Source organism: Drosophila biarmipes, chromosome 4 (assembly GCF_025231255.1).
Source record: "Drosophila biarmipes strain raj3 chromosome 4, RU_DBia_V1.1, whole genome shotgun sequence".
In the NCBI taxonomy this organism is placed as follows: Eukaryota; Metazoa; Arthropoda; class Insecta; order Diptera; family Drosophilidae; genus Drosophila; species Drosophila biarmipes.
The window spans coordinates 1,825,903-1,852,369 of record NC_066614.1 but is presented as its reverse complement, the minus strand read 5'-3'; the positions used below and the strand labels follow the sequence as shown (position 1 = coordinate 1,852,369).

Sequence of the window (26,467 nt, the reverse complement as noted above, 5' to 3'; positions counted from 1 at the left end):
CCATACATTAAACTCCAATTACCGCATGTAATTGTTATTAAATAATTAGTTTTTATTCACTCAAAATCAAAGAACTATTTTATTAATAAAAAAAAGTAAAAACACAAACAAACGTGGCATTTTTGAAGGGCTTTGATTTCAAGACTTCTGTTTATACCGTAATTGAAAAGTCAGAAAACCAAGTAGTATTACATTTAAAGTTGATGTCCTAATTTAACAAACCCATTGAATCCAGTATATATTTAAAAGCAACTTTAAAAATAACGGTTTATTGATTCTTTATGATTTCGTCAGACGTCTAACACTTAAACAAAAACATCGACTACATCCAGTGCTCCGAAAATTTTAACATTAACATAAAAGGAGCACTCTGCAAAAGACTTCCGTAGTCAATGTTGTAAACCAATTCACTCCCTAATGTGCAACAGAATTTATTGAACTTTCTTATTTTTCAGTAGCTTGTTAAATATTTTCCCAGCTTGCTATATTTTTGTTATATCAATTCTGAATTCAAAGATAACTTGATAATCCATTTTTGATATACCGAAGTTATTAAATTTAGATAAAAATGCAATAATGGTTGATGAAATTTTTTTCTAACTTAGAGGTTACGGTAGAAAAAAAAATATTTTAATAAAGGTGTGAAAAAGTTTCCTCTTCTTTGTTGGCTGTAGAATTACCTTTTCATAAGCAACATTTAAAATTATTATTAAGTTCTGTATCAAAATAACAGTTTAACCTGTACCGAAACAATGGTATATTAGCCAGTTAGCAAATAGCTTTCGAGAAAAGGTTTAAATGACATTAGCATAAAAAAGAATATAATACCATAGCTCGTAAAAACATGTTTATACACTAAAAGTGTTTATACACTTATTTGCAGACACCTCAAGAAATGCAATAGAAAAAAAATTACCTTGATTTTTAAATTTGTATATATATAATTTATATATGTTATATATAAATAATTTTTTATTTTAAGTTTTTAGCATTTTGAAACTAATTCTTTGGTTAATATGATTTTAATTAGAACGATGAAGCGAAACACACAGGTATTGTTTTTTTAATAATACATTTCTAGTAAGCGAGCATTAAAAGTCACCTATTATTTTATATTGAAAGACAAATTAACGGTTTGATTTCTAGATTTTCTTTAGAAAGTGTTTGTCTATTTTCTGCCAATTTTTCAGTAATACTCTGAGTCTTACATAAGACTCCGATATTTTCACATAGGTTTTGTATAGGGAACAAAAAGTGGAAAAATTTGAGTCTTGGCAGAGTTTTGGTTCAGTCTTGATTTTATATAATCAGGACACGTCGAGTATTTTATCAGTCATCTGGTTAGGTTATCAGTAAAAGACTTAAGACAGAAGGTGAGATCTTAAAAAAAATATATAGAGCAAAAGCGATCTCTTATTTAAATTTACATTTCCTTTTTATTTAAATATTATTTTTGAAATTAAGAATATAATAATGTAATCTTAAACAACAAAAACCTTTAATCAAAAATAGTCGGTCTGTATAAAATTCTATGTGGAACTATTCACTCACAAAAAATTTTATACAAGTACCATGAATTTCCTTTTAAGCTCATGTGGGTTTTAGGTTTAAGGTATAAAACTATACGACCCCTAAGAAAACTTTGAAGTATGCCTATAATTCCGATATAAATTCTGTAGTTTTCATGAGGAATGATCTGACTGGGCGACACAGACTAACCCAGTAACCTTCTTAAAAAACATCAGTTGCTTTTTTTAATACATTATGCAAATTTTGGAGGCTAAATAAAAATGTCCATTATAACTTTCTTAATATTTATGTGGTTTGACTCGTGCAGTGATTTCAACAATTGTTGGCGACCTATGCCTTTCACTTTACCGTGAGAAACTTCAAAAATTTCAAATGCTGACAATTCTGATATGATTATAATGAATTTGCGGAGGGTGCTAGTTCAATTATGAAAGCCCAACCAGGCTAAATGTCATGTCTACTACTTCTAAACCTATGTTTATCAACGATACATGCCGTTGGTACTGGCGTGGTGTATACTGCATGTGTCGGCATACAATAACGAAATGACGATCCATTAGTTGATGCTGCAGAAGCCAGGTCTGATGTGCTACTGAGTCCAGTATTGGCGGTTAAATCAATATCGCTTTCATTGTGGCCTTTTGGTACATCATCATCTTCCTTACGCATTTTAATTTTATCCATTTTGTCATGTTTGCGCAGCTAAATAAATTGGGCATAGGTGTTAAATGGGTGTGAGTACACATAAATCTTTACTTATTTTGAAATAAAGTATACAGTGTATAGTGTTACAAACACACTATTCTGCAACTTCGAACGGAATCTTTTAAACAAGGAAGAACGCTATATTCGAGTGCCTCGACTATCAGATACCCGTTACTCAGCTTAAGGAAGCAAAAGGGAAATGGAGATATATATGCAGCAAACCGATATTGTAAAGCGCCACCCACCCGCTATTCAGTATATGTTAAGTGTGCGGCAGACAGATTGTTTTTGGCCAGTCGATGGGTATTGATGAGAAAAATACATTTCAGTTAAAATTTTTTTCTATCATAAAAACTGTAGGCGCTACAGATTTTCGCTGATTGTGGACGTGGCACGCCGCTGAAACAAAAGCTGCGCAGGAAGCTCAGAAAATCAGCATGCCAAGTTTGACTGTTTGTAACTTTTATAGTTTCCGAGATCTCAGCGTTCATACGGACAGTCACAGACAGACAGACGGCTATGGCTAGATCGACTCAGCTAGTGATTCTGATCAAAAACATATATACTTTATGAGGTCGGAAACGCTTCCTTCTACCTGTTACATACTTTCCGACGAATCTAGTATACTCTTTTACTGTACGAGTAACGGGTATAAAAAGAAGAATATATTTATTGTAAGAATAAATTTATAGAAATAAACTATTTATGTTGATATTCTTAGAAATTTATATTTTGTTATAAATTTGTAATAGACCAAAACTGTTTTGCACGTTACCATGTTTGCATGTTACGTACGATATTTATTTTTATTTCAATTTAAGAGAACACCCGTTCACCACTCCATATATATTATTTTTTATTTTATCCCATAAGGCGGAACTTTTGATAAATAATAAGTTCGATTTAAATATTGGTAAAAATATTTGGTATTTAAATTAAATTATAATTTAAATCATAGTTGACATTATTTTAACTACCAGGCCATATAATCTTCGGTTTGGCGAGCTCAGCAGCGATATGCATTTTTTTGCGTTTAGTGAATTTTTCGGCTAAAACACGTATTCATAAATCCAAATTCAGCAACTTGAAACACAGTACATTGAAAGACTGTAAAAAGTACCTTGTTGTAAAGAGATTTCTTACTTTTCGAAATTAAAAAAACAAAAAAAAAATATTTATAAAAAAATAAGTTAAATTATTATACCTTGCCCTTCGGTCCGTCTGTCCGTTTCTAAGTTTCGAGCTTTACTATAGTAAATAAAATGGGAGGGTATCTTAAAATCCCTACAAGTAGTTTTTAGTTAACTAAAAATCGGAAAGCTCTGTTTCAACGGGAACGGCCTGCAAGGGTGTAAAAAGTTCGGGTTTCCGAGGCTAGCTTTCTTTTTATTCTAAAACCATTGGTAAAAGTGAAATTGGAATTTAAAAATGGTGTAAATAACGCGATCTAGTCTCCCAGTTTTGAAGCTATCGAGATGAAACCTTTCCAAACATATTATCTTAATATTTCTGTTAATAGTTTAACAGGATAAGGGTATAGAACCTCGGCTTGCAGAAGTTAGTTTCCTTTTATGTTTTGTATAGATTCAGTAATCGAATTGTCAAAGATTCCTTTCTTTCTTTATTATACCCTCGCAGAGGGCATTAACATTTTGGGTAGCATTTTTGAATGCAGTAGAAAAAACTCTTTTGATTAGCATCTATAGACGAGTCGATCCCAGTCCCCCGAACCGTCAGTCCATCTCTTTTGATAGCGTTTGCGTGTTATGCCTAAAAGCTTCTACCTAAAAATGTTTTCATCATTTTTAAAATTTGTAAAAGCATATCAGATTTAAAAACCTCGATCAGATTTAAAGCCTCCGGCGAAATTTTAGACAGTGTAAAACCAACTCTTTAAAACTAGTATTTTATATGGAACGGACCGTAAAGACGAAGCGCACAAGAAGAGTGTGCGAATGTGACTACTTATACGCTAATAAATAAAATTCTGCTGTGCTGTTCCATAATTAACTATTAATACACCAATCAAAATACATACACAACAAATTTTCGTCACAAATTGTCACTTGTTTTTACATTGTCAAAACTTTTGACAATTTTTTGTTTTTTTGATATTCTTTAGCTTAACTTAATAGTATATAACAACAGGACAACAAATTAAAATTATAGTTGATTTTTTAAACATTTACCGGGCCTATTATTGTTTCCACTTGGAAGTGAGTTTGTTAACATTGTCGGATTTTCCTTGAACATACAGGCGTGCTAAGGTTTTCATTACACTCTTGTGGTTTGCGTTTTTGTGTTCTTTTTTACGTACTCGCATTTTCGGAAACTAATCTTCCATAAGGTTTAATTTTCTCACCGTTTCTTCCTACTTAGACAGTAGGCCTTTGCCAAAAGGAAAATTGTATTTGCTTATGACTTATTAACGGGTTAAATTTGAGGAAGCGTCTGAAAATGCTTAATTATAAACAAAATATACCACTGTGACTACTGTGATGGTGGCAAATCGATGTTACTGAACCAATTTTGTTTAGCAACTAAGAATGATTTTAAGAAAAATAAGAAAAACCGCCAAATTCTTTTTAGGTCAATGAAGACAAATACATTTCAGTTGATATTTTTTTCTAGCAAAAAAAACTGTAGCCACCACAGTTTTTCGGGGTTTGTGGTCATAAAAGGCGTGACAACGAGTTGAAACAATCTCCCGCTGCGTATAAAGCCTAGGAATCTGTATGACAGTACCACTTCTCCTCTCTGTGGTCGGAAACGCTTCCTTCTACCTGTTTCACACTTTCCGACGAGTTTAGCATACACTTTTACTCAATAAGTAACGGGTATAAAAAGGATTTTACTTTTCATACCCGTTGGAACGTTGTCGTTATATAAAAAACGAAAGATTGTACAGGTTAAAAAATACCAGTTTTTAAATTCTAATGAAGCAGTTATAGACATTAAACATCAACTAATATGAAAAATTAATACTTGCATATAAAGCAACCCCGAGGTAATATATATACAATAAGATTTTTGAAAGATTAAATCATGTAATCTAAAAGCCTATTAAAAACTTCGGCTTACTGATGCTTAGGTTTTTAGTACAGACCTCTCCCCTGTTCTTAAAACTAGAATAAATCAATTAACAATTGTCAAAATGAATGAAAACCACCTTTGCCGTTAATACAATGCCTTATATAGTCATGGTTAATGGTAAGCATCAATAAAGTTTAAAATGTAAAAGATAATTGAAAAGCCTTAATTAAAATAACATAAACCAAGACAGACAAAAGCTAAAGCCAATCATATGAAGTTTTGGTCATCAAGCTTGATTAATTTAAATAAATAATATAATAATAAAATAAATTGTAAAAAAGTTTTTTCTTTTGTGTAACACTTGGAGAGGCCTAACCAGAAAAAGACGACACCAACATTTAATACTATAATAATAGATGCGTTTAGTAATAGTCATTCTTAAGTAACAACACTTAGCATTCTATTATACACATTAAAAATATAGACAACAATTGCAGGGAAATATAACTTTAAGAAATAAAACTAGAAATATGTGTTTATAGATTAAAGTACGACATATAAGTTAAGTTACAACAAACAAGAGAATGAAAGAATAAAAAACAAGGGAAAACGCTATAGTCAATGGCATCGACTATAAGATACCCGTTACTCAGTTAAAAAAGTGCGAGAGGAAATGTAATAAAATTCTTCGGGCAAATCTTTTTTTACCAGAACACCTTTAGCGCCACCTAGTGCATCCCTGCGTCGCTAAGCCTACATCACCGTATTAGTGAAAACAGATGATTTGCTGCATCTCAATTGACTTTGCAAAATATTAAACATATTTGGTTGCACCTTTTAAGTGAATCCTCCTATTAAATCATTTTTAACATGTATATGGGTATTAATAATATTAACACAATACACTTTAAAGCTTTTCAAAATATTTAGAAGTGTGGGCGCCAGACATGTTATGGTCGCTTGTTTGTGTTAGAGTGGGTGTGACAACCGGTTTAAATAAACTTGCGCTGCGAATGCCCAAGAATCTCCATGCCAAATCCCAAACAAGAATATCTATACTATATTGGGACGGAAACGCTTCTTTCCAACTGTTACTTACTTTACGATCAACCTACTTTACCCTTTTACTCTACGAGTAACGCGTATAACGAGTCCGAACTTGCTATTTACTATTCGGACTTTGAAAAAATTCTTTGGAATAATATTTACAAAATTATTATCTTGAAGGAAACCACATAAAAATAAATTACAGAAAAATATGTGTATTTATAATTTTTTTTTAAATAATTTCGTAATGAAAGGCAAGTGCAAACAAAGTACTTTTATAACAATACTAAAACTTACTTCTCCATAGTGCTCTTCATTTTGTTGCAACAGATCAACACAAAGTTCTGCTAAGTGAATTAGGTCCTCTAGTTTTTTTGGGGGCGGAACAATAACCTCTCCTCGCAAATCCTCTGTGAATAAAAAAGTATATTTAAGTTAAATACAATGGTATTATACATAAATTAAACTAAATATTTGAAAATTAAATGAAAAGTTTAGACCAGGTCCATCCGGCCCAAAACGAAAGTCTTTTCGGCCCCCAATATTTTTTTTAAGTGAAACCGAACCATAGCTTTTTAAAACAAACATTTAATATTCTTTTTTTTTTTTGTTTGTATTTCCACTAATGAAATACAAGTACACAAGTACAAGTACAAGTATTTAAGCGATATTATGAATACACATATATACACATTTCTAGTTTTCCATAATATTAGGACATTCCTGAGTAAAAGTCCCTTACAAACTTAAGTTACACCACCTACATGTTCCATAAAAGAACACAACAAACCGATGTCTGCCGGCATTTCGAATTACTCTAATCCAACATATTTTTGTTGAAACAGATTCCCAATACATGATGGCGTTGCTAAAAAAATAGTCACAATACTTTATGCGAAGGTATAAAAATTGAAAAAAAGAATTAGAGAAACTGGAAACTGCAGCCGTCCGTATCGATTTCAGTCAGAAGTTTGCAACGCTGTGAAGGAGACGTTTCCGACCCCATAAAGTATATATATTCTTGATCAGCATCACAGGACGAGTCAATCTAGCCATGTCCGTCTGTCCGGCCGTCTGTCCGTCCGTTTCTACGCAAACTAGTCTCTCAGTTTTAAAACTATCGGGCTGAAGCTTTCCCAATAGTCTTCTTTCTATTGCAGGTAGTATATAAGTCGGAACCAGCGGGATCGGATAACTATATCTTATAGCTCCCATAGGAACTATCGGGGAAAAAATTAAAAAAAATTATGCCTTCGGAGTTTTTTAACATATAACCTTCTAAGCTTGGAAATAACATTTTTTAATTAGTTCTGAAAATTGAATTAAATTTTATCAAAATCGGACGACTATATCATATAGCTCCCACAGGAACAATCGGAAAAGTAGTGGTAAAATAATATGAAAAAATGATTTACTAAAGTTGATTATTTCTTATGTCTGCAAGGGTATTCAAACTTCAATAATTTCCGACGGGATTTCCCTGAGACGTGTTCCTTGCACGGGAAAGTCCCTGGAAAACTCACGAATATCCGACGGGATTTCCCTGGGACCTTTCCGATAGGCTTTCCCTGGGACGTTTCCCGTGTACAGGAAAGTGCTTGGAAAAATTTTGAAATTCCGATAGGATTTCCCTGGCACGTGTCCCTTGAACGGAAAAGTGCCTGGAAAAATGAGAAAAAGGTACAGGGGAAATCCTGGGGGACTTCGAAAAAATGTACTGTACATTTTGCCCTAAGAAAAAACTGACATCCCATACATTTTTGCTATGCGGCGTGCCAGGGAAATCCCCCGTGCGCCAGGACATGTCCCCTCAAAATTCCGAGAGGTTTTCCCCGGAAAACTTTTACTTTGGAAGTGAAGGGAATATACAGAGGGGGCCTCTCATACTAAAAAATGTTCACGTCATTCCCCTATGAAGTGTTTTGAAACCTTTTTTATTTACTTAGTATTGAAAATATTGGCAAAACTATTTATTTATTAAAACTATAGACATATACCATATACAAATACTTTTTACATCTTACATTGGTCAGTACTGAAAAGCAATTGTCCGTCTTTGTCCGTCTTAAGCAAACTTATCTTTCACTTTTAGAGCTTTCGTGTAAAATTCTTATTTCTAATGCAGGTAGTATATAAGTCGTAACGAGCCGGATCGAACCTATCCTACAGCTTCTATAAGAAAGAACAACAAAAAGTGAAGAAAAAATAAAGCTTCGTAATATTTTGTTTACTTGTAGATTAAGAAGTGTATATTGTATTCGGGAAATGTACCTAACTGGTAGAAAGAAAAGTGCCCGACCCCATAAGGCAAATATGTAAATGCCTATCGATTGACCAAAATAAAAATCGGATAACAATGAGTTCTCACCTTAAAAAATTTAAACAAAATAAAATTTTATCAAGTAATAAAACACAAACACAAACTTTATTGACAAACTTCTGGCATATTGCTAAAAAATATTCAATTTTAAATTTTTTATTATACCCATTATTCGTAGAGCATACTGATTTGTTGGAAAGTATATAACAGGTAAAGCGATTCCGACCCCACAAAAAATATATATTCTTGATCTGTCCTATACTGAATCTGAATCTTGTCTCATCAATACCAATCATGCTAGAAAACAATTTTAACTGAAATGTATTCTTCTCATCAATACCTATTGATTGAACTGTAAAAAATCGTAACGCTCACTATAACACGCGCAAAGGTCAAAACGCTTAAATCTGTCTGCCGCCTACATACCATATATTGAAATATCGGGTGGGTGGAGGTTTAATCTGAGAAACGGGTATCTGATAGGCGAGACACTCCTTCCTTGTTTTTTCATAGAAATAAAAAATCATGTTTTAGACAAAAAGTAGTTTTTTAATGGTTGGTTTAAATCTTAATCATAAATCATAAACCAAGAAATGTTCATGCTATCATATATCGCCTGGTTTTCGCTTGCACTTTCAGTATCAAATCGTAGGTAGATTAAAGAAAAGGTAAAGCACTGAGATACTTTTCTAAGCTCATTTAACATCAAACCCGAGCACGTAGAGTGGAAGTCTGATTTCTCAAAGCGAATCAGGCTTCGCTGGAATAAACATCCCATTTGTTTGCAAGGTCAGACGAAGCCACAACGAGATATCATTTGAACACTCATGTAACCATGTGTAGACCTTAAGTTAACCAATAATACAAATAAAGTTCGCTCGAAAATATATCACCTACAAATGTTTTTTTATACCCTTGCAGAGGGTATAATGCTTTCAGTCAGTAGTTTGCAACGCAGTGAAGAAGACGTTTCTTGATCAGCGTCACAAGACGAGTCGATCTAGCCATGTCCGTCTGTCCGTCCGTCTGTACGTCCGTTTCTACGCAAACTAGTCTCTCAGTTTTAAGGCTATCGGGCTGAAACTTTCACAAAAGTCTTCTTTATATTGCAGGTAGTATATAAGTCGGAACCAGTCGGATCGGACAACTATATCTTATAGCTCCCATAGGAACTATCGGGGAAAAAATTAAAAAAAAAATTATATCTTTGGTGTTATTGAACATATAACCTTTTAAGCTTGAAAATAACAATTTTTCATTAGTTCTAAATTTCGAATTAAATTTTATCAAAATCGGACGACTATATCCTATAGCTATTATAGGAACGATCGTAAATTGGTGAAAAATAACATGAAACAAATATCCTCAACACGGAACGACAGATTTAATTTGCTACAATCATATTGGTATATTGGTGGTTTATACACGTATACAGGGTGCACTAGATTCATCGGAAAGTATGTAGCAGTTAGGAGGAAGAGTTTCCGACCCATTAAAGTATATATATTCTTGATCAGGGTCACTAGCCGAGTCGATCTAGCCATGTCCGTCTGTCTGTATAAACGCTGAAATCTCGGAAACTATAAAAGCTAGAACAACCAAAGCTGGCATGCTTCCTGGGCTTCCTGCGCAGCGCTAGTTTGTTTCAGGGGTGCCTCGCCCGCTCTAACGCCCACAAACGGTTAAAACGCTTAAATCTGTCTGCCGCCCATATAACATCTACTGAAATAGACGGTGGGTGGTGCCCTAAAATATCGCTTTTCCGCTTTTATATCTCCATTTTCCTTTTGCTCCATAAAGCTGCGTAACGGGTATTTTGTAGTCTTTATAATTAAATATTGGTCAAAAGAGACAGGGATCGTAGCCGCGGTTCTATTGGTCAAGAGCTGAATTTCAAATTTTGGTATTCAAATATTCTGGCTACTTTGTTCATAGTCAGAAAGGTATTAGCTAAACGAAAGATCATCCATAACGAGTGTTTATATGATGTCGTTATGTTCCTTATATTTATCAAAATATAAAAAAGGGCAAGAACTTACCTTCAATCTTAGCTTTATTGGAGAGACGGGTGTAATTTACAAGCGCTGCCGTCTCTAAACTTTTTTTAATCATTTGACGAACTTCTTCAGGTGGAACAGGGGTAACAATGTCTTTCATTAGCACTCTCTCTAGTAAAGATAATGTCGCTTTAAGAGCGCCTTCGGGGCGACCGAAAGGAAAACAGTATCTAAAATTGGTTATTTGAAACTCCAGTAACTGACGTAGGCGTTCTTTGATTTCAGAAAATTTTTCCTTTTCCTCATGCGTAATGCTTCCTACCCCATCAGGTCTGTAAATGTTTATTATAATTATTTATTTTCTTGAATCTTAATTTTATAAATCTTTGTTACCGATTTCCGTGAACGTGGCTTGCGCAAAACGCAAATGAATAGTGAATTAGTGTTGGATCTATCATGTGTTGCTTTTCTGCACGATCCAGTAAATCAGAAAGGTAGCATAAATGTCGGTAGCATCCCCGCACACCATAGCGAGCGCAATATTCGTCCAACACGAAAACTTGACCAGGACTAAACCATCCCTAAAAAAGAAAAAGGAAATTGTCAATATTATGAGGAACTCCTTAAATATTGCCTTCACTATCAGGTAGACTTTTTTATTTAAAAGGGATTGCGAGGAAGATTATGTAAACAGCAAAGCGGCTGTACAACAAGACACAACACGCCCCTGCGCACTCTTGCATCGTTATTTGCTTAAAACTTTTTAACAGCTGTTTTTTAGTAATCGATGCTTCGACGATACCAGCGGAGTTCTATTATCTTTTAAGCGCGGTCTAATTTGTATGTTTCATTTAACTCTGTATTGTGCTATGATGTTTACCGTAAATCACCTTTTTTGGTGCCATGACGCTCTAGATAAATATTTGTAATAATTTTGTATGTCTTTTAAGTTTGAATGACAATAAACAGCATTTAAAAAAAAAAAAAACAAAACTACGGTTGATTTGGAATCAAGCAAACTCAACGAGGTAAACATTTTGTGACGATCGCACTTCCAACATATAAAGTTATTATCAGAAGTTTTTGGTTTAAAGATCATTCAAATGATTCTTTTGTTTTTATTACTTTGAAGATGGTATATAAATAAATTATATAAATATAAAATATAAAATATATAAATAAATATATAAATTATATATATTCTTGATCAGCATCACTAGCATCAATATTTTTTTCAGACCATTTTTTTGACATCTATATGTTAGATTAATCCGATTTTTATTAAATTGAATTAGAACTTCTTCAAGTTATAAAAAATTATATTCCCAATATTATAAGATAATATGTCAAAAAGCTATAATTTGTTTCACATTATTTCCCACCAATTATCCGATCGTTCCTATGACAGCTATATGATATAGTCGTCCGATTTTAATAAAATTAATTTCGAAATTCAGAACTAATAAAAAATGTTATTTTCAAGCTTATAAGGTTATATGTTAAAAATACAAATATAATTTTTATTTCATGTTTTTCTACTAATTTTTCGATCGTTCCTATGGCAGCTATATGATATAGTCGTCCGATTTTAATAAAATTAAATTCAAAATTCAAAACTAATTAAAAAATGATATTTCTAAGCGTAGAAGGTTAAAAGTTAAAAAACACCGAAGATATAATTTTTCAATATTATTTTACCACTAATTTTCCGATTGTTCCTATGGGAGCTATATGATATAGTCGTCCGATTTTGATAAAATTGAATTCGAAATTCAGAACTAATTTAAAAATGTTATATCCAAGCTTAGAAAAGTATATATTAAAAAACACGAATAATATAAAATAATTTTTATATTATTTTTCCCCGATTGCTCCTATGGGAGCTATAAGATATAGTTGTCCAATCCGGCTGGTTCCGACTTATATACTACCTGCAATAGAAAGAAGACTTTTGGGAAAGTTTCAGCCCGATAGCTTTAAAACTGAGAGACTAGTTTGCGAGAAACGGACGGACAGACGGACATGGATAGACCGACTCGTCTTGTGACGCTGATCAAGAATATATATACTTTATGGGGTCGGAAACGTCTCCTTCACTGCGTTGCAAACTTCTGACTGAAATCAAGATCACAAGGCGAGTCGATATAGCCATGATAGACGGACACACGTTTGTTGGAGGGGGTTTTTCTTTTTTTTTCTTTCATTGTTACATTTTGGTTTCCAAACCGATTCCGCACAAACACAGTCAAAGATTCCATTTCTTATTTGGGCCACGACTAACAGCGTCAATCGAAATTTAATCGCTAAATATGATATTTCTGGTATTTCCTTAGTTTTCTGGTATTTCCTTAGTTCATTTGAGTACCGCGGTCAAAAACAGACCCTGCGAAAAGCAGCCCTCTCTCACTCCTATGGTTAGGTCTTCGTCGATGTGAGTACTATATCTATAACTATTATCTTAAATACTCGGGAAAATATTTTTTTTTTTTTTCCAAAAAGTGGGATCTTTGTCGAGTAATTATTTATTTATTTATAGCAAAATGTAACTTTTGTGTTGTGGCAAACCAGTTTCAACTCTTGAGTACTCCATTATTTTAATACTTCAGGCTTTAAAAAAAATTAAAATTCCGTATTTGGTTAACATACGAGGTGTGTTCAAAAAGTAAGATGACTTTGTATTTTCAAGAAAAAATATTAATTTATTTATCAATATTAATGTTATCCCCTTCAAAGTAATCCCCCTCAGATACAATACACTTATGCCAACGGTTTTTCCAATCCTCAAAGCACTTCCCATAAGCACTTTTCGGTATAGCCTTGAGTTCTTCCAGCGATGCAGTCTTTATCTCTTCAATCGTTGCAAATCTCCGTCCTTTCATAGGTCTCTTTAGTTTTGGGAACAAGAAAAAGTCACATGGGGCCAAATTCGGTGAATATGGTGGCTGAGGCATTATTGTGGTGTTGCTCTTGGCCAAAAAATCTCTCACAAGCAAGGATGAGTGAGCAGGGGCATTATCGTGATGCAAAAGCCATGAATTCTTTTTCCACAATTCTGGATATTTCTTTCGTATTGCTTCTCTCAAACGGTTTATTGACTGTACGACCATATGGTAAGAACTCCTGATGCACCACGCCATGGTAATCGAAGAATACAGTGATCAAAACATTGACATTTGATCGAACTTGGCGTGCTTTTTTCGGTCTTGTCTCTCCTATTGTGACGATTGGGCTTTGGTTTCGATATCATAACCATATACCAATGATTCGTCACCAGTTGTGACCCTTTTGAGTAAATCTGGGCGTCGTTGACGTCATCCAACAGCTCTTGAGTGATGCTCATGCGACGGTTCTTTTGGTCAAAATTCAGCAATTTTGGAACTAGCTTCCCTGACACACGACTCAGGCCCAAAACGTTTGAAAAAATTTCATGTCACGAGCGATATGCCGACATCTTCAGCAACTTCTCTGATAGTGATTCGACGATTTTCCAAAACAATTTTCTTCACTGCTTAAACGTTTTCATCAGTTGTTTGTACCACTTGTAAACATTTTTTTTACTCAGAAAAGTTTCACCGTATGCCACTGTCATCATTTCAAGTGTTTCGGAGCACTTAATTTTATTTTTTACACAAAATTTGATGCAAATCCTTTGATCCATATTTTTTGATAGCGAAAAATCGCTGAGCACGCAAAACAACTTGTTACCTTTACGCCTCTCACAACTAAACAAAAAAGGGGATTCAATTGAAACTTGGTACAGATGTTAGGGAAGAGTGTACCGCGAATTTGAAAAGTCACCTTACTTTTTGAACACACCTCGTATACGTGAAATAATTAAAATAGAACAATATGTTCATAATTCTCTAATTCATTTTTAGTCCAAAAGTTCTGTACACACATTGCCTCCATGGGATTGACCTGCAAGAGGATAGAAACTTTAGCCTACCCGTTACTAGTAGAGTAAAAGGGTATACTAGACTTGTTGGAAAGAATGTTACAAGCAAAGGGAAGCGTTTTCGACCCCAAAAGTATATATATTCATTGATCAGGAGCCTAGTCGTGTCGATCTAGCCATGTCCGTCTATTCGTACGAGCGCTGAGATCTGGGAACTTAAAAACCCAGAAGAGAAGAGGCAGGCAAATTCCTTCCCTTCCCGCGCAGCGGAAGTTTTTTTCAGTAGAGTGTCAGCTCTTATGCTAGAAACCAATTTGAATTGAAATGTATTGGTCTCATCGATACCTATCGATTGAACCATTTTGCCACGCCTACTCTAACTCCCACAAACCGCCCAAAACTGTGTGTCATCAATATCGATTGACTTAAAAAAAAACGTGATACAGCCACTCTAACGCTTACAAACGGCCATATTACCTTATATGCTTACAAACGGCCATATCGCTTTAATCTGTCTGCCGCCCACATTACCATATATTTAAAAAGTGGTAGGTGGCGCCTTACAATATCGCTTTGCTTATTATAAATTTAGCAAATTTTTCAAAAACCTTGTGCTGTTGAAAAGACAGTTCACTAACCTTCTACATCTCGAGCCAATTTTCATATGACTAAACTTTCGTGTTCGAAATAGTATATAAGCATGTAATTTATTTTTGAATTCGACTTCCTACCTCTACGAAAAGGTATACTACACTATATCAAATAGCAGCTAACCTACTTTAGCTCAAACTAAGCTCAATTCCATTTCTCTTTCCCTGCATCCGCCCCATAAAATGTTTACACGTCTATGTAAATTAGAGTTAGGTTAACTTACCAAAGAAGCATAGGGGTCGTTAAGCCTATACTCCAGTGTGAGGTTTTGTAACGTTTTGAAAAGAGTAGCATGATCAAATGTGCAAGGATCTGTGCTTATAAAATCCTCCATCCCGTGTTTCCGTGCTTTGTCTGCATCTATAATATAAATATTTATTATATAGGCCATTAATAGAAAAACAAAACAAGAAAGGAAGTTAACTTCGGCAAGACAAAGTTTGTATACCCTTGCAGTTATAAAAAATAATCAATAATTTTATTAAATTGAATTTGAAACTTTTAAAAATATAAAAATGTATATTCCCAATATTATAAGATAATATGTCAAAAAGCCCCATAGCTATAATTTGTTTCCATTTATTTATCCGATCGTTCCTTGACATCGTCCGATTTTAATAAAATTTAATTCGAAATTCAAAACTAATTAAAAAATGTTTTCCGTCTTATTTTCCTATCGTTCATATGACAGCTATATAATATAAATAAATAAAAAATGTTATTTCCCAGCGTAGGAGGTTATAAGTTAAAAACCACCGAAGATGTAATTTTTCAATATTATTTTCTCACTAATTTTCCGATTTTTCCTATGGGAGCTATATGATATAGTCGTCCGATTTTAATTGAATTTAATTTGAAATTCAGAACCAGTTTAAAAATATTATATCCAAGCTTAGAAAGCTATGTGTTAAATATTATTTTACCACTAATTTTCCGATTGTTCCTATGGGAGCTATATGATATAGTCGTCCGATTTTAATTGAATTTAATTCGAAATTCAGAACCAATTTAAAAATGTTATATCCAAGCTTAGAAAGGTATATGTTAAAAAACACTAAAGATATAATTTTTTGTTAATTTTTTCCTCGATAGTTTCTATGGGAGCTATAAGATATAGTTGTCCGATCCGACTGGTTCCGACTTATATACTACCTGCAAGAAGAAAGAAGACTTTTGGGAAAGTTTCAGCCCGATAGCTTTAAAACTGAGAGACTAGTTTGCGTAAAAACGGACGGACAGTGCTAGATCTACTCGCCTTGTGACGCTGATCAAGAATATATATATTTTATGGGGTCGAAAACGTCTCCTTCAGTGCGTTGCAAACTTCTGACTGAAATCATTATACCGTCTGCAAGGGTATAAAAAAAACAAGAAAGGAAGTTAGCTTCAGAAAGCCTCAGATTGTATACCCTGGCAATCAACGATTACATTTTTAAGGATTCTTAACAGTTTCAATGATATTACAAAAATTATTAGTTCTCTGACCGTTCCCTTGACAGTTAAATGTTTAAGTCGTCCGATTTCCATAAAATTTAAATCGAAATTCTTAAAATTATAAAAAACAAGAAAGGAAGTTAACTTCGGCAAGCAGAAGTTTGTATACCCTTGGAGTTATAAGAAATAATCAACTTAAGTAACACCATGTGCTGCTGACTTCAGTGACATTAAAAAAAATTATTTCATTGTTTTTATTAGACCATTTTTTTTTACATATTTATGATATAGTCGTCCGATTTTGATAAAATTTAATTAGAAATTCAAAACTAATTATAAAATGTTATTTCCAAGCGTAGAAGGTTAGATGTTAAAAAACACCAAAGATATAATTTTTTAACATTTTACTATAAGGGTATAGAAACACCCTTGTAATTATTTTTAAACCCTTGTAGAGGGTATAATGACTTCGGTCAGAAGTTTGCAACGGAGTGAAGGAGACGTTTCCGACCCCCTTAAAGTATTAGCTTTTGTAGATATCTTAGCGTTCATACGCGGCGTGGAGCATGTATAAATTGCTTGTCTACAGCTAATAAGGTAGAGAGCGGTGGATCTTTGACCAGAGCAGTATGTTCTGCTCTCGATCGCCAAGCTGCGTATGTTGCCGCTTAGCTGGTATGTTGTTGTTGTCAGCCACACCTAATTATTACACCCAGAAAAAAATTGGTTTGAAACTTATAAAAAAGACAAACGGGGTCGGTTGCTCCAAGCGAGCAAACTGCGATATCTACTACAGTTGCCATGCGGAGAGGCGCGAATTTGGATGCGGATTTGTAGTAAGCTGGAGACTTCGCCACCACGTCATCAATTTCACCCCAGTGAGTGAACGGCGTCAAAGCTAGGTTTTTCAATTTTAGCATAATTTGCGCGCACGCCCCGACGGAGGAGAATGACGATGCTCTTAAGGATGCATTATACGCGAGACTCGAGGACACATACGACCCCTACCCAGACCACGACGTGAAGTTTATCCTCCGGGACTTCAACGCAAAGCTCGGTCGCGAACGCATCTTTGACCCCACCGTCGGTCGATTCAGCCTCCATGAGACCATCTCGAACAACGGTCTCAGGCTGATTGACTTCGCCACGGCACGAAACATGGTAGTGAGTAGCACCAGATTTCGGAACCTCGACATCCCCAAGGTCATATGGCTGTCCCCTGATCACGCAACGAAAGCTTGACGTCAATAGGCTGCGATCGCAACGCACAGCAATAGCGTACTCCACTCACCTTTCGGAACTGCTCCACCAACCTATCCCTCTCCATGTTGATGCCAGCGGACTCTGGGCGCACATATCCCACTCCATGCGAGCTGCTGCTGAAACAACCATTGGGTTCAAGCGCCCACCCACACGGAACCAATGGTATGACGAGGAGTTTCGCGTCGCAGCTGCAACAAAAAACGACGCCCACAGAAAAATGCTGCCGTCTGGCGCAACGCGAGCTACGTGTGAACGTTACAGGGAGAAAAGGAAGGAAGAGAGGCGACTTTTCAGACGGAAAAAACGGGAGCAAGAAAAGCGAGAGTGCGAGGAACTTAAGGTGCTCGAGACAGGAATGATGTTCGAAAATTCTACCAAGTCAACCGTCTGACACAAGGTTTTAAGACCGGAGCATCTAACTGTCGGGATGAAAAGGGAAATCTGCTTACGGATACGTAGTGCACGCTGAGGTTATGGAGGGAGCATTTCACCAAGCTGCTAGCAGGCGATGACGGCACCAATCCCGCCATTGGAGGAAGCAACCTGATACCACAAATCGACGACAATGTGGATATACCACTACCTAACCATGACGAGGTCCGAGTCGCTATAATGCGGCTCAAAAACAACAAAGCAGCCGGTGCTGATGGACTGTCTGCAGAGTTGTTCAAGGCCGGCGGCGAAGGTGATAAGGTGCATGCATCAGCTCTTGTGCAAAATATGGCTAGAAGAAAGCATGTCCAACGATTGGAATCTCAGTGTCCTTTGTCCCGTTCTGAAGAAAGGTGACCCGAAGATATGAGCCAACTACCAGGGAATCAGCCTGATTACCATCTCATACAACTTCCTATCGAGCGTAATATGTGAACGACTGAAGCCGTATACAAGCACACTGATCGGACCTTAACAGTGCGGCTTCAGACCTGGTAAGTCCACCATAGACCAGATCTTCACATTACGCCAAATCCTGGAAAAAAAACCCGAGAATAACATTGACACACACCATCTCTTTGTCGATTATAAAGCTGCATCCGATCGCCCGACGAGGGAACGCCTATATGCCACCATGTCTGAGTTCGATATTCCTGCAAAGCTAATACGTCTTTGCAGAATGACGAAGAATCACACTTGCCAATAGGTGCTACTTTGGTCTGAATAAGCAAATGTGCAATAGAGACCTCTCTCGCCGAACAATATTAACACTCTACAAGACACTCATCCCACCCATGCTATTATATGGCGCAAAAGCATGGGTAATATCACAGACGGATGCAGCAGCGCTTGTGTTCAAGAGAAAAATTCTTCGCAAGATCTTTGGTCCTGTTTGAATTGGGGACGACTTTCGTTTTCGGATGAACCACAAGCTGTACGAGTTGTACGACGACGTGGACGTGGTCCGGCGCATCACGATACAACGTCTGCGCTGGCTCGGCCACGTTGTGCGTATGCATGAAGAATCTCCAGCTCAGAAGGTGTTTGAAGCGAGGGTCGACTACGGGCGACGAAGAAGGGGACGACCAAAGCTCCGATGGTATTTCCGATTGGAGAAGGCGCGTTGAGGGAGACGCTGAGGTCGGCCCAAACCCGAATCGGTTTGTAGTGCCACCTAATAATTATAATTGCCAAATCTAAAAGGATTGCAAAACAAGACTTAAAAAAAGGAATTGGTGTGGGAGAAAAAGTGGTGAAAGTGTAAAAGTCAAAATTTAGAAATTTTGATCTGTTGGGGCTGGTGGAGATAATTTCCCCCGCTATCAAACTCGTTTTATTCTCAATTAAAATACGCGTCGAATGACACCTCAAAAGTAATACGCAAAGCAAGATTTTCGGGGTCCTCTCGAATTGGAAATTTTATTTGGTCAGTTTTTATCAAATCGTTATTTTAGAGTCCTTAAAATTCTAGACGATGCTAAACAGTTCAATATAGAAAACATTTGGAAAAACTTGCTTAGAACAAGAAAGGAAGTTAACTTCGGCAAGACGAAGTTTGCATACCCTTGCAGATATAAGAAATAATCAACGTTAGTAACACCATGTGAATTTATATCATTATTTCTCTGACCGTTCCTTTGACAACTATATGCTAGAGTCGTCCGGGTTTTATTAATTTTAATTAAAAGTTCTTAAAAATATAAAGAATTATATTCCCATTATATTAGAAAATTATGTCAAACAATATTATTATATAGGCCATTAATAGAAAAACAAAACAAGAACGGAAGTTAACTTCGGCAAGACAAAGTTTGTATACCCTTGCAGTTATAAAAAATAATCAATAATTTTATTAAATTGAATTTGAAATTTTTAAAAATATAAAAATGTATATTCCCAATATTATAAGATAATATGTCAAAAAGCCCCATAGCTATAATTTGTTTCCATTTATTTATCCGATCGTTCCTTGACATCGTCCGATTTTAATAAAATTTAATTCGAAATTCAAAACTAATTAAAAAATGTTTTCCGTCTTATTTTCCTATCGTTCATATGACAGCTATATAATATAAATAAATAAAAAATGTTATTTCCCAGCGTAGGAGGTTATAAGTTAAAAACCACCGAAGATGTAATTTTTCAATATTATTTTCTCACTAATTTTCCGATTTTTCCTATGGGAGCTATATGATATAGTCGTCCGATTTTAATTGAATTTAATTTGAAATTCAGAACCAGTTTAAAAATATTATATCCAAGCTTAGAAAGCTATGTGTTAAATATTATTTTACCACTAATTTTCCGATTGTTCCTATGGGAGCTATATGATATAGTCGTCCGATTTAAATTGAATTTAATTCGAAATTCAGAACCAATTTAAAAATGTTATATCCAAGCTTAGAAAGGTATATGTTAAAAAACACTAAAGATATAATTTTTTGTTAATTTTTTCCTCGATAGTTTCTATGGGAGCTATAAGATATAGTTGTCCGATCCGACTGGTTCCGACTTATATACTACCTGCAAGAAGAAAGAAGACTTTTGGGAAAGTTTCAGCCCGATAGCTTTAAAACTGAGAGACTAGTTTGCGTAGAAACGGATCTAGATCTACTCGCCTTGTGACGCTGATCAAGAATATATATATTTTATGGGGTCGAAAACGTCTCCTTCAGTGCGTTGCAAACTTCTGACTGAAATCATTATACCGTCTGCAAGGGTATAAAAAAAAACAAGAAAGGAAGTTAGCTTCAGAAAGCCTCAGATTGTATACCCTGGCAATCAACGATTACATTTTTAAGGATTCTTAACAGTTTCAATGATATTACAAAAATTATTAGTTCTCTGACCGTTCCCTTGACAGTTAAATGTTTAAGTCGTCCGATTTCCATAAAATTTAAATCGAAATTCTTAAAATTATAAAAAACAAGAAAGGAAGTTAACTTCGGCAAGCAGAAGTTTGTATACCCTTGGAGTTATAAGAAATAATCAACTTAAGTAACACCATGTGCTGCTGACTTCAGTGACATTAAAAAAAAATTATTTCATTGTTTTTATTAGACCATTTTTTTTTACATCTATATTTTAGAGTAGTGCGATTTTTATTATATATTCCCAATATTATAAGATAATATGTGAAAAAGCCCAAAAGCTATAATTTGTTTCATATTATTTTCCCACCAATTTTCCGATCGTTACAGCTACATATATGATACAGTCGTCGGGTTTTCATAAAATTAAATTCGAAATTCAGAACTAATTAAAAAATGTTATTTCCAAGTTTAGGAGGGTATATGTTTAAAACACCAGAGATATAATTTTTTCATATTATTTCGCCATCAATTTTCCAATCGTTCGTATGACAGCTGTATGATATAGTCGTCCGATTTTGATAAAATTTAATTAGAAATTCAAAACTAATTATAAAATGTTATTTCCAAGCGTAGAAGGTTAGATGTTAAAAAACACCAAAGATATAATTTTTTAACATTTTACTATAAGGGTATAGAAACACCCTTGTAATTATTTTTAAACCCTTGTAGAGGGTATAATGACTTCAGTCAGAAGTTTGCAACGGAGTGAAGGAGACGTTTCCGACCCCCTTAAAGTATTAGCTTTTGTATATATCTTAGCGTTCATACGCGGCGTGGAGCATGTATAAATTGCTTGTCTACAGCTAATAAGGTAGAGAGCGGTGGATCTTTGACCAGAGCAGTATGTTCTGCTCTCGATCGCCAAGCTGCGTATGTTGCCGCTTAGCTGGTATGTTGTTGTTGTCAGCCACACCTAATTATTACACCCAGAAAAAAATTGGTTTAAAACTTAAAAAAAAAGACAAACGGGGTCGGTTGCTCCAAGCGAGCAAACTGCGATATCTACTACAGTTGCCATGCGGAGAGGCGCGAATTTGGATGCGGATTTGTAGTAAGCTGGAGACTTCGCCACCACGTCATCAATTTCACCCCAGTGAGTGAACGGCGTCAAAGCTAGGTTTTTCAATTTTAGCATAATTTGCGCGCACGCCCCGACGGAGGAGAAGGACGATGCTCTTAAGGATGCATTATACGCGAGACTCGAGGACACATACGACCCCTACCCAGACCACGACGTGAAGTTTATCCTCCGGGACTTCAACGCAAAGCTCGGTCGCGAACGCATCTTTGACCCCACCGTCGGTCGATTCAGCCTCCATGAGACCATCTCGAACAACGGTCTCAGGCTGATTGACTTCGCCACGGCACGAAACATGGTAGTGAGTAGCACCAGATTTCGGAACCTCGACATCCACAAGGTCATATGGCTGTCCCCTGATCACGCAACGAAAGCTTGACCTCAATAGGCTGCGATCGCAACGCACAGCAATAGCGTACTCCACTCACCTTTCGGAACTGCTCCACCAACCTATCCCTCTCCATGTTGATGCCAGCGGACTCTGGGCGCACATATCCCACTCCATGCGAGCTGCTGCTGAAACAACCATTGGGTTCAAGCGCCCACCCACACGGAACCAATGGTATGACGAGGAGTTTCGCGTCGCAGCTGCAACAAAAAACGACGCCCACAGAAAAATGCTGCCGTCTGGCGCAACGCGAGCTACGTGTGAACGTTACAGGGAGAAAAGGAAGGAAGAGAGGCGACTTTTCAGACGGAAAAAACGGGAGCAAGAAAAGCGAGAGTGCGAGGAACTTAAGGTGCTCGAGACAGGAATGATGTTCGAAAATTCTACCAAGTCAACCGTCTGACACAAGGTTTTAAGACCGGAGCATCTAACTGTCGGGATGAAAAGGGAAATCTGCTTACGGATACGCAGTGCACGCTGAGGTTATGGAGGGAGCATTTCACCAAGCTGCTAGCAGGCGATGACGGCACCAATCCCGCCATTGGAGGAAGCAACCTGATACCACAAATCGACGACAATGTGGATATACCACTACCTAACCATGACGAGGTCCGAGTCGCTATAATGCGGCTCAAAAACAACAAAGCAGCCGGTGCTGATGGACTGTCTGCAGAGTTGTTCAAGGCCGGCGGCGAAGGTGATAAGGTGCATGCATCAGCTCTTGTGCAAAATATGGCTAGAAGAAAGCATGTCCAACGATTGGAATCTCAGTGTCCTTTGTCCCGTTCTGAAGAAAGGTGACCCGAAGATATGAGCCAACTACCAGAGAATCAGCCTGATTACCATCTCATACAACTTCCTATCGAGCGTAATATGTGAACGACTGAAGCCGTATACAAGCACACTGATCGGACCTTAACAGTGCGGCTTCAGACCTGGTAAGTCCACCATAGACCAGATCTTCACATTACGCCAAATCCTGGAAAAAAAACCCGAGAATAACATTGACACACACCATCTCTTTGTCGATTATAAAGCTGCATCCGATCGCCCGACGAGGGAACGCCTATATGCCACCATGTCTGAGTTCGATATTCCTGCAAAGCTAATACGTCTTTGCAGAATGACGAAGAATCACACTTGCCAATAGGTGCAACTTTGGTCTGAATAAGCAAATGTGCAATAGAGACCTCTCTCGCCGAACAATATTAACACTCTACAAGACACTCATCCCACCCATGCTATTATATGGCGCAAAAGCATGGGTAATATCACAGACGGATGCAGCAGCGCTTGTGTTCAAGAGAAAAATTCTTCGCAAGATCTTTGGTCCTGTTTGAATTGGGGACGACTTTCGTTTTCGGATGAACCACAAGCTGTACGAGTTGTACGACGACGTGGACGTGGTCCGGCGCATCACGATACAACGTCTGCGCTGGCTCGGCCACGTTGTGCGTATGCATGAAGAATCTCCAGCTCAGAAGGTGTTTGAAGCGAGGGTCGACTACGGGCGACGAAGAAGGGGACGACCAAAGCTCCGATGGTATTTCCGATTGGAGAAGGCGCGTTGAGGGAGACGCTGAGGTCGGCCCAAACCCGAATCGGTTTGTAGTGCCACCTAATAATTATAATTGCCAAATCTAAAAGGATTGCAAAACAAGACTTAAAAAAAGGAATTGGTGTGGGAGAAAAAGTGGTGAAAGTGTAAAAGTCAAAATTTAGAAATTTTGATCTGTTGGGGCTGGTGGAGATAATTTCCCCCGCTATCAAACTCGTTGTATTCTCAATTTAAATACGCGTCGAATGACACCTCAAAAGTAATACGCAAAGCAAGATTTTCGGGGTCCTCTCGAATTGGAAATTTTATTTGGTCAGTTTTTATCAAATCGTTATTTTAGAGTCCTTAAAATTCTAGACGATGCTAAACAGTTCAATATAGAAAACATTAGTTTTACCAAATTTGGAAAAACTTGCTTAGAACAAGAAAGGAAGTTAACTTCGGCAAGACGAAGTTTGCATACCCTTGCAGATATAAGAAATAATCAACGTTAGTAACACCATGTGAATTTATATCATTATTTCTCTGACCGTTCCTTTGACAACTATATGCTAGAGTCGTCCGGGTTTTATTAATTTTAATTAAAAGTTCTTAAAAATATAAAGAATTATATTCCCATTATATTAGAAAATTATGTCAAACAATATTATTATATAGGCCATTAATAGAAAAACAAAACAAGAAAGGAAGTTAACTTCGGCAAGACAAAGTTTGTATACCCTTGCAGTTATAAAAAATAATCAATAATTTTATTAAATTGAATTTGAAATTTTTAAAAATATAAAAATGTATATTCCCAATATTATAAGATAATATGTCAAAAAGCCCCATAGCTATAATTTGTTTCCATTTATTTATCCGATCGTTCCTTGACATCGTCCGATTTTAATAAAATTTAATTCGAAATTCAAAACTAATTAAAAAATGTTTTCCGTCTTATTTTCCTATCGTTCATATGACAGCTATATAATATAAATAAATAAAAAATGTTATTTCCCAGCGTAGGAGGTTATAAGTTAAAAACCACCGAAGATGTAATTTTTCAATATTATTTTCTCACTAATTTTCCGATTTTTCCTATGGGAGCTATATGATATAGTCGTCCGATTTTAATTGAATTTAATTTGAAATTCAGAACCAGTTTAAAAATATTATATCCAAGCTTAGAAAGCTATGTGTTAAATATTATTTTACCACTAATTTTCCGATTGTTCCTATGGGAGCTATATGATATAGTCGTCCGATTTAAATTGAATTTAATTCGAAATTCAGAACCAATTTAAAAATGTTATATCCAAGCTTAGAAAGGTATATGTTAAAAAACACTAAAGATATAATTTTTTGTTAATTTTTTCCTCGATAGTTTCTATGGGAGCTATAAGATATAGTTGTCCGATCCGACTGGTTCCGACTTATATACTACCTGCAAGAAGAAAGAAGACTTTTGGGAAAGTTTCAGCCCGATAGCTTTAAAACTGAGAGACTAGTTTGCGTAAAAACGGACGGACAGTGCTAGATCTACTCGCCTTGTGACGCTGATCAAGAATATATATATTTTATGGGGTCGAAAACGTCTCCTTCAGTGCGTTGCAAATTTCTGACTGAAATCATTATACCGTCTGCAAGGGTATAAAAAAAAACAAGAAAGGAAGTTAGCTTCAGAAAGCCTCAGATTGTATACCCTGGCAATCAACGATTACATTTTTAAGGATTCTTAACAGTTTCAATGATATTACAAAAATTATTAGTTCTCTGACCGTTCCCTCGACAGTTAAATGTTTAAGTCGTCCGATTTCCATAAAATTTAAATCGAAATTCTTAAAATTAAAAAAAACAAGAAAGGAAGTTAACTTCGGCAAGCAGAAGTTTGTATACCCTTGGAGTTATAAGAAATAATCAACTTAAGTAACACCATGTGCTGCTGACTTCAGTGACATTAAAAAAAAATTATTTCATTGTTTTTATTAGACCATTTTTTTTTACATCTATATTTTAGAGTAGTGCGATTTTTATTATATATTCCCAATATTATAAGATAATATGTGAAAAAGCCCAAAAGCTATAATTTGTTTCATATTATTTTCCCACCAATTTTCCGATCGTTACAGCTACATATATGATACAGTCGTCGGGTTTTCATAAAATTAAATTCGAAATTCAGAACTAATTAAAAAATGTTATTTCCAAGTTTAGGAGGGTATATGTTTAAAACACCAGAGATATAATTTTTTCATATTATTTCGCCATCAATTTTCCAATCGTT

At 35.7% G+C, this 26,467-nt stretch overlaps 1 protein-coding gene across 7 annotated transcripts in view; it reads right to left on the bottom strand.

Annotated features, from left to right (window-relative positions):
* LOC108036684 (calcium-dependent secretion activator) overlaps positions 1-26,467 on the bottom strand; it is a 68,036-nt gene that overhangs the window by 12,618 nt on the left and 28,951 nt on the right. For 5 of the 7 annotated variants that reach the window (XM_017112966.3, XM_050886951.1, XM_050886948.1 and 2 more), the window contains 5 exons: positions 15,402-15,538; positions 11,026-11,213; positions 10,675-10,964; positions 6,613-6,725; positions 2,026-2,232 (listed from right to left, as the gene is read on the bottom strand). In XM_017112966.3, the coding sequence (XP_016968455.1) occupies positions 2,026-2,232; positions 6,613-6,725; positions 10,675-10,964; positions 11,026-11,213; positions 15,402-15,538 (935 nt within the window). The remainder of the gene's footprint in view (positions 1-2,025; positions 2,233-6,612; positions 6,726-10,674; positions 10,965-11,025; positions 11,214-15,401; positions 15,539-26,467) is intronic. The other 2 variants (XM_050886950.1, XM_050886952.1) reach the window with 1 other exon arrangement.